General features: G+C 31.4%; 1 protein-coding gene across 2 annotated transcripts; it reads left to right on the top strand.

The window, feature by feature from the left end:
* The first annotated feature begins 3,178 nt into the window (after nucleotides 1–3,178).
* On the top strand, nucleotides 3,179–10,217 carry LOC112421272 (uncharacterized). 2 transcript variants are annotated; one of them, XM_039833548.1, is made up of 9 exons: nucleotides 3,179–3,449; nucleotides 3,620–3,909; nucleotides 4,034–4,121; nucleotides 5,790–5,858; nucleotides 6,801–7,865; nucleotides 7,952–8,087; nucleotides 8,671–8,946; nucleotides 9,028–9,135; nucleotides 9,641–10,217. In XM_039833548.1, the coding sequence occupies exons 5-9, from the start codon at nucleotides 6,805–6,807 to the stop codon at nucleotides 10,088–10,090; spliced, it is 2,031 nt and encodes a 676-aa protein (XP_039689482.1). In that variant the 5' UTR covers nucleotides 3,179–3,449; nucleotides 3,620–3,909; nucleotides 4,034–4,121; nucleotides 5,790–5,858; nucleotides 6,801–6,804; the 3' UTR covers nucleotides 10,091–10,217. The 2 variants fall into 2 exon arrangements, with proteins under 2 accessions (XP_039689482.1, XP_039689483.1); XM_039833549.1 differs by lacking the exons at nucleotides 3,179–3,449; nucleotides 3,620–3,909 and having other exon boundaries at nucleotides 4,027–4,121.
* The last annotated feature ends 333 nt before the right edge of the window (nucleotides 10,218–10,550 follow it).

The raw sequence follows: 10,550 nt of genomic DNA, 5'->3' as shown, positions 1-10,550 counted from the left end.
CCAAAAAATGTTTCCACTCTATTGTGCACGGAAAGTCTAGGGAAAGCACTGTTTTGAACAAAATTACAAAAAAAAAAAACTATAAATCCTCACTACTAGAAAATTCAGTTTTAGCGACGGAATTTTGTGAGGGTTTAATTTCCGTCGCAAATTGTGGCGGATTTTGTGAGGGGTACTCTTTTGATGTCATTAGCGACGGGTTTTACGAGGGTCTGTGTCGTCGCTACGTATCCGTCATAAATTCCGTCAGAAATGTGACATTACATAGTTTTGTGAGGGATTTAGCGAGGGTTTTATTCCATATATAACTATTCCGTTACATATTCCGTCGGAGATTCCCCAAATAGTTTGCGACGCCCTTGAATGCCGTCTCAATGAATTTAGCGTTTTTTAATTAAATGATGAAAAATATGAATTAATTGGAAACTTATGGGTGAGATGAGACTTGAACCCGCGACCTTAGAACTACAATCAATGCAATTTACCACCAGGCCATGACAACTCATTTGTTATTTCTCTTAATTGTTTTTAATTAGTACTAAGTTATTTTAGATTTTTTTAATTGATTTTTATTAGTACTAAGTTATTTTAGGTTTTTTTTTTTGTTGAAAATCTTTCCTTTTCTTCTACACATGACCTCACTAGTTTGCATTTTTTTCCTTCATTTTTACTTATTTTTTATTCAAATCTAAATTTGGTTTAAATGTATTTTTGGTCTTCCTATTTACATATTTTTGAAGTTTTAATACCCTTATTTTAAAAACCAATATTTTGATCCTCTATTAAGAAAGTCAACGGATATTTTTGGTCCCCCAACAACTTCATTGATGTGACGCTGACTTGGCACAATGATTTAAAAAATATATTTTTATTTTACTTATATATTACAATATTAGTATTCATTATAAAAATTTCTTCAACAACCAACAACCACATACACATTTAGGGGTTGAGTTTTAAGAGTGCTGATGATGGATTGTGATTAATCTTGTGTTAGTGTTGAATGTTGACGGTAAAGATGGAGGCAATTATTTTAATTAATTTATAATATAAAAATAAAATAAATAATAATATTAATCAATAATAATGACATGGAAAATATTTTTTATACCTCATTAACGAGGATGTGACATCATCAAAATTTGTGGGGAATAAAAAAAAATTGTTGACTTCCTTAATATAGGGATCAAAAAGTTGATTTTTAAAATAGGGGATTAAAACTTAAAAAATGTTCGACCAAAAAAAAAACTTCAAAAATGTGTGTACAAAAAACCCTTAAAAAGAAAATTATATCCGTTACACCATTATTATAAAAAAATTAAAATAAAAGAAAAAATAAATAGGAATAGTTGGACAACTTGCACCATTTTCTACCCATCCCAACCTTTCTTCAATTATTATTATTTTTTAACAAGCAATGTAAAATTTGTAATGTTAATTTTTCCATTTTCAAATTATTATCAAATGTCGTAGAAATTTAAGTTCATACGAATAAATAAATATTTTATAATTTTTTTTAAGGATTGTAATTAAATATTATGAGGTAATTTATAATTTAATTAATAAATTATTTTTGTTTAATAATGCAAAGTTAGTGGGGCATATTTAAGTATTTTTCATTTGAATCCTTATTAGTGTATTGCCATTGGAGTCATTAAGTTCTTAATAGGTACTTTTTTTAATAGATTATAAATAAGTGACGTGTAACGTGGGGTCCATTTAAGGAGTCCCTATTAAGGAACTACCATTATGGATGCTCTAAAGGATTGAATGTGAAAAATGTGAATGTGAATTTACTCGTGAATTTATGTTTCAATATCACTTTATTATTACTGTACAAGTATCATGCTTTGTAATTTTTTTATCTGAATTAGATTGTGATGGTGAATGTGAAAAATACCATAAAAGAAGAAGAAAAACACACATTGACTTCTATACACAAATTCCACTGAATAACGTGACAGTCCAAGATAAATTTTATAGAAAATGTAAAATGTAAGCATATCTTCAACTTCTAGCATGCCTAGATGAGCTAATCTTCCTCTATTTTTGATAGTGTCTGGTTTTTCTGTACATGACTAGCATGTTCTAGCAACTTGTCATGAAAAGTAGTACTCCCTCCGTCCCTAAATAAATGACCTAGTTGACTCTGACACACATATCAATGTATATGTTTTATCTTTGATATCTTCAATTCTCTATTAAAAAAAATTATAAAAATTTAATATTTTAAAAATACTCATCGAGACGAATCCAACAACATCTTACATGATATTATTTATCTTTGTGAATTAGTATAAAAGTGTGGTCAAAGTATGTCAAGTCAAAAATGTATATTGTCAACTGGGTCATTTATTAAGGGACGGAGGGAGTAACATTCATGGCATTTTCCATCAGAAAGATCTATCAAACCTAACTCAACTTTTGAATTCAGCTATCATCATCTTGTGTTTATGAAAATCAAGTAAAATTGGTTCATTTTGAAATCATTTATGTTATTTCAATGAAATTGAAACCAGCTATTGTTATGAAATTTGAATGTTATTAGAATTGATGTAACATTGAAACCATGTATTATTAGTTGATTTTGAAATTATGTTGATTTTGAAACTGTTATAATAGGAAAAGTTAAGATGAAAAGTCGGGATGCGTAAAACATCACTTTGAATATAATGATCGGTTTTTAGTATTATTTTGTTGAAATTTTTTATGAACGACACCGAAATGGGTTGTATTGGATATTATATAATTTATATATTTTACTCCCTCCGTCCCTAATTATAAGACCCTTTTGAGAAAAAAATTTGTCCCTTTTTATAAGACCCCTTTGTTATTTCCAACTACATTAATTATTTCTTTACATACATGCCCCTATTTATTATACATCTTTTTCTTCAATCATCAATAAGTAACATATGAAAAACATAAACTAACTCTCTTTCTTAAGGATAAAATTGTAAAAACAATAGTGATTACAGACAACTTTAATACAAATATCTACTTTCTTAATTCCCGTGATTTTAGCAAAATGGTCTTATAATTAGGGACGGAGGGAGTAGTTTATTTTTATAGCTGCCGTTTCTTGGAAGAAAAAAAAAAAGAAAGTAATTAAGTATGAGAATTATTAATGATAATGGATATACTAGAACTTACTGGACACACACGCGGGGAAAAAAAAAAAAATAACACACATAACTTTCCCTTTCCTTTCTCCTATCACTCCCGTTAGCTCTCTGTCCCTCATTCCTCTTCTTCCATTTCTTTTTCCTTCCTTTCCCAAATCAACCAATTTTATCACCAAATCAATCATCCTTAAGAATAATTGATCATCTAAGTAAAGCAACTTCATATTCAAGCTCTATTGGTATAAATTTGGGGGTTAGGGTTTGTGCTTTGAAGTAGAAGGAGAATACCCATATTGTGAGAGTTGCTCATTGAGACTCTTTGAGGTATATTTATCGACTTACAATTCTCAATTAGTGTTTATTTACACATGAAGATTCGTTTAGAAATTATTTTGTAGGTTAGAATGAATAATGTAGGGATTTTATGGTTAACTCTAGTTAGAGAAGTGGTAGAATGAGTTTCTAATTCATGAGAAAATATTATTGATGTTCAGATTCGGTGGAAATTGCTCCGGTGGTCATTCGGAAAGGCATCACTAGGAATTGAGTTCTTTCGTCATATATGTGAAACAATTTTGGGTTGTAAGGATTCATAGATATGTGAATAGGGATTAATTTTGCTATATATTTGGAACTAAAACTTCATTTCAGTTTTTTTTTTTTTTTTCAAATGCATTCTTATAGTTTTGGTTTGGTAAGTTATATGACATTTAATAGGTTGAAAATGTGGCTTTGGTTCTCAAGAACTCCTAATTTAAATGGACTTCATGGGGGCTTAAACAAGGTAAAATTTGTAGTTATTATTCAATTAATTGTGTAATTGATAGACTCAATCATAAGTCCATACAAGGTAAAGCTAAAATTGATTGATTTACTTTCATACTTTGTTTTGGTTTGTGAGGATAAAGATTCAAATGATTGAAGTTGCAGTACAAGGTCCTATAAAAAGTCTGATGCAAATATGGACTTGATGACATCTACATGGATTGATTACTGGTAAATTAATCTTTTTGTAGTTGTTTTTAATTTTGATGAAGTTGCAGTACAATGCTTTTTATTCTATAGCTGATTTGGAATGATTATTGCAGTACAATGCTTTTTATTCTATAGCTGATTTGGTTCTAGAGTTTCACTTGATGACATCAAAGACCATTGATAAGTTGTTGTCGGTTTTTTAGGGTATTAGGCCTTTTAATTTTGTAGAGAAGCATTGATTTTTAAAGCACTGGTTATAAAGAAGCATAGACTTTTTTTTTTTTTATGGAATCAAAACTTTTAGGCTAGATGTCATGCTGATTTTAACACGCTTTTTTGGTGATATTAACATGCTTGAAGCATAAACATGAAGAATGGACTACATGTCATGCTGATTTAATAAATTTTCGGGCTTAAATATATCCTAAGAAAATGAAGAAAAGTAAATTACACCAACTATAGAAAAGCAAGGTTATGGCTAAGCAATATGTAATTCTCAAAAAGAAGATAAACTACTGCAATACTAAACATAAAATATTTTTATGTTGTACTAGACTCTAGACAATGTCATTGATTCAAAGTTGAAACTTTGATTCAAAGTTACTCTTTATTTCAAATCTAAAATCAAAATAAAATGGGTTTCAATAAAATTTAGGAAGAAGTTTTCTTAACATCTTCCTAATCACATGTTGAAACTCGTGATGGGAAGATTCTTCTCCTTCTTCTGGAAATTTGTTCAAATCAAATTCGCAATCTGCTTCATCGTTTAAATCAAAATCCTTTAGCACTCTTGGTAATTTTTTTTTTCTTCTTTGTTGCCATTTTTTTCTTGTATCTTTTTAAACCCAGCTTCAACCATATCTTGAAACTTTTTCAACTCAAATTGATACTCTTCTTCGGTTAAATCATGATCCATTAGAACTCTTGATGAAACTTCTCCTTCTTCGTTGCAAATTTTTTCTTGTATCTTGTCAAATGAATCTTCAACTATTTCTCTTTGTCCTTCACTTTTTTCAAACGAATCTTCCACTCTTTCTTCTTTTTGAATATTCATAGAGTCTTTTATTTTTGCCATCAGATTTGTTATTCTAATTTGCACTTAAATTTTTAACAACATTACAGTCTTATTTATATAATTTCTACTCTCACTATTATATGTAACAAAAGTTTGTTATAAAATCCCTCAAAAAAAAAAAGTTTGTTATAAAAAAAAAAACTTGGATTTTTTCATATACGACGGTTTCATTATTGTAGGTAACAAATTACGTTAATCTTTTAACAATAATATAACAAATATAAAATTTATTCAAATTACGTTATTATTATTATTATTATTATTTATATTTATTTGTATTATTATTATTATTATTATATAAATAACATAACACCACTTTCTCCCTCGCATCGTTCATGTTCATTCTTATTATAACAAACAGATACATAACAAAACTCTAAAGTTTTTCCTCATTCACCCATCAACCAGCAATCGCTCATACCAAAATCCATTCATCCTTCATCAATCTAACTCCCAAACAGGTCCCCCGATCGGTTCCTAATCTAATTTCCCCTCTCTAATTTCCAAATTCATTTGCCCTAAATCTTCACTTCATCAATCTAATTCCCAAAACCTTCAATCATCAGGTCACTTCGATCAGATCATCGCTAATCTTACTTTGCTGCTGCAAACAGGTTCCTAAATCCTTCACTTTGCTCGGGCCGTTGCTCGCTTAGCTCATCTCACTTGGCTGCTGCAAACAGGTTCCAAACTCTTTTTTCTCCTTCTCTAGTTTTTATGTTGTAAACTATGCTAACTGAATTGGGTATGCACAATTTGAATGCCTATATGTTAAGGTTTTGATTTGGGCTGTTTTATAGATTTATATGTTTTAGTTAGTGAAGATTTTTTGGTCTGTAAATCTTTTACAGTTGAATCCCCTTTTTATTAATTAGGGAGAACAGATTTTGGATAGATAATTTTGTTTTTGTTTTGAGTTTAATTAGAATACTGACAGTGAAAAAAATAAATCACGTTCAACCAATTAAAATCATTTTTAAGTGCTATAAAAAGGAAAAATCAAATAAAATCTAGACTAATAAATGTCCAATTTTAGTTTTTTTTTTTAAACTCTTTTTTCTCCTTCTCTTTTGTTTTTGTTTTTAATGAGTAATTAGGGAGAATGGTTGGTCTTCTTTTTTTTTTTTCATAGTATTTTTACTATGCTTTAGGTTATGTTCTTTGACATAATGAGTAATTAGATGATGATTTTCAACAATGCATTGTTGACACTAATGGTGTAGAAGAAGAAGTAGTACCAATCTCTGTCTTGGACCAACTTGGTTTAGAGATAGAAGAACAATATGACGAGTTTGAGGAGGAGGAGGAGGAGGATTATGAAGAAGTAGAAGTAGAAGTAGAAGTAGAAGAAGAAATAGAAGTGGAAGAAGAAGAAGATGATGAATTTAGAAGAGGAAAAAGAAGGAGAGCAATATGACTAGTCTTTTTTCTATTGTTATGTTAAATTTTTTCAACAAATCCTTATGTGTAATTCTTATGCATATTAATGGAAAATGCTAATTGTGCTTATGTTTTAATTTTGTGTGCCTTTTAACTTGTTTATGCCCATGTCTAATTTTGTGCGCCTTTTAACTTCTTTTTTTTTTATGTACAGTAGTTAATTATCTAGTTTTATATGTATATAGATAGATGGAAGACAATGATATTACAAGGGGCAGTGGAAGAGGTGCTGGTATAAGCATCAACAAAGTTAAGGGAAATAAGGGAGGTAAGCATAAAACTACTTTGTCGCATTCTTCTAGATTACAAGCACCTAGGCCTGCAGACACCCAACAATCCCTATCTACAAAGCAACCTACACATCATCCCATATCTCAAACACATACTAACTTCCCACCTTTCCTCTCTACTTCAAGTCCACAAATGTCTACTGTCCATGCTCCCACTTCTCAAATACCTACAAATACCCAACAACCCCACTCTACAATGAAACCTACACATCATCTTACATCTAAAGCACCTTCAAATATCCAACAATCGCTATCTACAAAGCAGCCTACACATCATCTCATATCTCAAACACATACAAACTTTCCACCTTTCCTCTCTACTTCAAGTCCACAAATGTCTACTGTCCATGCTCCCACTTCTCAAATACCTACAAATACCCAACAACCCCACTCTACAATGAAACCTACACATCATCTTACATCTAAAGCACCTTCAAATATCCAACAATCGCTATCTACAAAGCAGCCTACACATCATCTCATATCTCAAACACATACAAATTTCCCACCTTTCCTCTCTACTTCAAGTCCACAAATGTCTACTGTCCATGCTCCCACTTCTCAAATACCTACAAATACCCAACAACCCCACTCTACAAGGAAACCTACACATCATCTTACATCTAACACACCTTCAAATATCCAACTTCCACAACCTACAAGGCAACTGAAACATCATCCCATATCTCAAACATTTACAAATTTCCCACCTTTGCTCTCTACTCCAAGTCCACAAATGTCTACAATTCATACTCCCACCTCTCAAATACCTACAAATATCCAATCTCCCCACTCTACTCCTAGTCCACCACATCTTTCTAATACACATAGACCATATGATGTTGTATCTGGTGGTGATCCACATGCATCATCATCATCATGTGATGATTCGTATCCGATAGCTGGGAGTACAGATCCTACTGATAGGCGTATATGGATCCGTCCGGGACCACAGTTAACGTAAGATTTTTTTTAAGATTTTCCGTTTAATTCTATAATAACTTGTATCCTTGTATTTTACTACTTGTTTAATTTTATTTTTATAGGTTTGAGCCTGCTGTTAAGCCCCCACGTGACATTACAAAGATTATAAAACGTTTGTTTCAAGGGACTTGGGCAACTTATGGAGAGTTAATGAAAAAAGACACGGCTCTTGCGGACTTGTGGTATAACGAGTTTCAGGTACTGTCCTTCTCTTCCTCCAACTTATGTTTATCGTCCTCGTTGTTAGATTTGTCGCTCAGTCCATTTGTTATTTGGAATTGTCGGTTGAAGTTATCTTAGTCCATTTTTTATTTGGAATTGCTGGTATATATTCTATTCCACCGCACTGCCTACCATCATTTTTGGCTCCCTCCCAACTTTGGAGGGTATGGATTGGAATCTGTTACTAGTCTCTTATCAAAATTATAAAATGAAATGTTAGACCAATTAACATATATACAACCCTAATTGTTCAACTGTCGTCGGTACTTTTCTAATTGTCGGTACTTTTCTAATTGTTCAACTGACTTTAATAGTGTCCGGCGGTGGTTAACTGTTGCTGGGTCAACGACAGTTGGAGAAAAAACAATTTCAAAAGTGAAAAGAGCGAATTTTAATGAACATATATGATAGAGCAGAGCTAATAAAACAGAATAAATCAATAGAAACAAGAGAATAGTGGTGAATATTAATAACTCACAAAAGAGTTACAAGTTCCAGAGCAAAGCTCCTAGCGTGTTGTCCGGTTTATCCTATATTAATTACATTGCTTGTATTGCAGAGGATATATAAGTGGCTTCCTGAGCATGATCAAGACATAAAGAAGACTTATCATCATAAGGCATCTGATGGGTACCAAAATACAATGTATCGGGTACGAAGAGGAATTGACAAAGGCGAATGGATCCCTGCTCTATTGCGTGAAAAATTGGAACAAAATTGGGAAGATAGTAAATGGAAGGACAAAGCAGCAGTTAATAAGCGAAATAGAAGATCCTCTAATGGTCCATTGCACACTTGTGGGTCAATTCCAACAATTGAACATTCTAAAAGATTAGTAAGTAAACAAATTATATTTGCAGTAAAGCATAGTGATTTAAATTAATAATAATACTAATCTATTTATTTTGTACTATAGAAAACTGACTCAAACATGACTCCAAGTTGTTGGGAAGTGTATCTAAAGACACACAAAATGAAAGGTGATCCATCAAAGTGGGTATCCTCCAAATCTCAAATGGTTGCGGTAAGTTACAATTCGATGATATTATCATTTCCAGCCCTTTGTCAAATGAACATAAAACAATTGAAAATTATCTAGAATTAGTTATATCCTTTTGTGGACTTGGTATGCTGGTGGCAAGTCAAGGTAATTGGAAAAACTTTAAAATTAGTATTTATAATTGTCCTCATGTGTATTGATGCATGCTGCTACACTATAACTCTGCCATCATGTGCTATAATTGTTTTTAGTTATTTAATCATGTATATTGTTGTATATTACATGCTTTTGTGCCATAATTTTTAATGTTATGCATGCTTATTATTGTTCATCAGGTTCTGACATCTGAACATTATAATCTTATGTTTCTTCACTTGGAAAGAAGTCATGATAACATGGTTATTAGTTAAAAACTAGTTTTATTTTGTTTAACTTGTTATTGGTTGGTTTGTATATGAATTTAATTGTAGTAATTGATTTAATTTTATATTTTTGTACGTAAGAATTAAGACAAACTCTAATTTTGTAGGATGAATATGAAAGACGGATTTTTGAAAGGAACTCACAACAAACAGAGGGGGATGATGTGTCTAATGACCATCAGTCAGACAACTTCATCTTCTTGGACGTAGTTGGAGGAGTCGACAAGAAAGGACGTATTTATGGTTTGGGGACAGAGGCAGGAAAATACAAGCCTTCTTCATCCAGGTCATCTGATGGCATCTCACCATCTGAATATGAGCATATGAGGACTGCAATATCTAAAATGTCAGCTGAAAACATGGAACTCAAGGAGCGGTTAAAGACTAATGAGGAATTGATTCGTGCATTACAGGAGGAGTCACGTTTAGCTCGAGAGCAGGCACAACAGTCACAGGAGGATTCACGATTGCTCCGAGAGCAGTTCCAGAAATTAATGGAGTCTTTTACACAAGGCCATTCGCATCTACCTCCTTATCAACCTCATCGTTCGAGTTAGGATTAACATCTGTGTCCACCTACTTGATTATTTATCATATTATTTTGAAAATTTAATTATAACTTTTAGTTTAAAGTAAATGTTCTAATACTATTTAATAATTATTTCAATATATTTTGATACAAAAGATAAGTAGTGTGATACTTGTGAACGCAATCAAAAAGGTTTTTAATCAAATATTAATGTAATTTTTATCACATTTTATCATATTAATGTATTTTATCTTATGATTTTTCATCACCTTGTTTTATATTCCAAAATTGTTTTGAGAAATAATTGAGAAATTTCCTAAACTAATTTTAAGGAAAAAAAAAAAAAAAACTTATTTGTGACGGAAAATCGGAAAGTCACAAAATTTTTATCTTGCAGTATTGCGTCGGATACCACTGCGACGCTAATCAAATTCTCAGATATTTTGCGACGGGCTTGTTCCCTCAGTTATTTGCAACGGTTTCCTCCC

This window comes from Medicago truncatula, chromosome 4 (genome assembly GCF_003473485.1).
Source record: "Medicago truncatula cultivar Jemalong A17 chromosome 4, MtrunA17r5.0-ANR, whole genome shotgun sequence".
Lineage (NCBI taxonomy): Eukaryota > Viridiplantae > Streptophyta > Magnoliopsida > Fabales > Fabaceae > Medicago > Medicago truncatula.
This window is presented reverse-complemented; position numbering and strand designations above follow the sequence as displayed.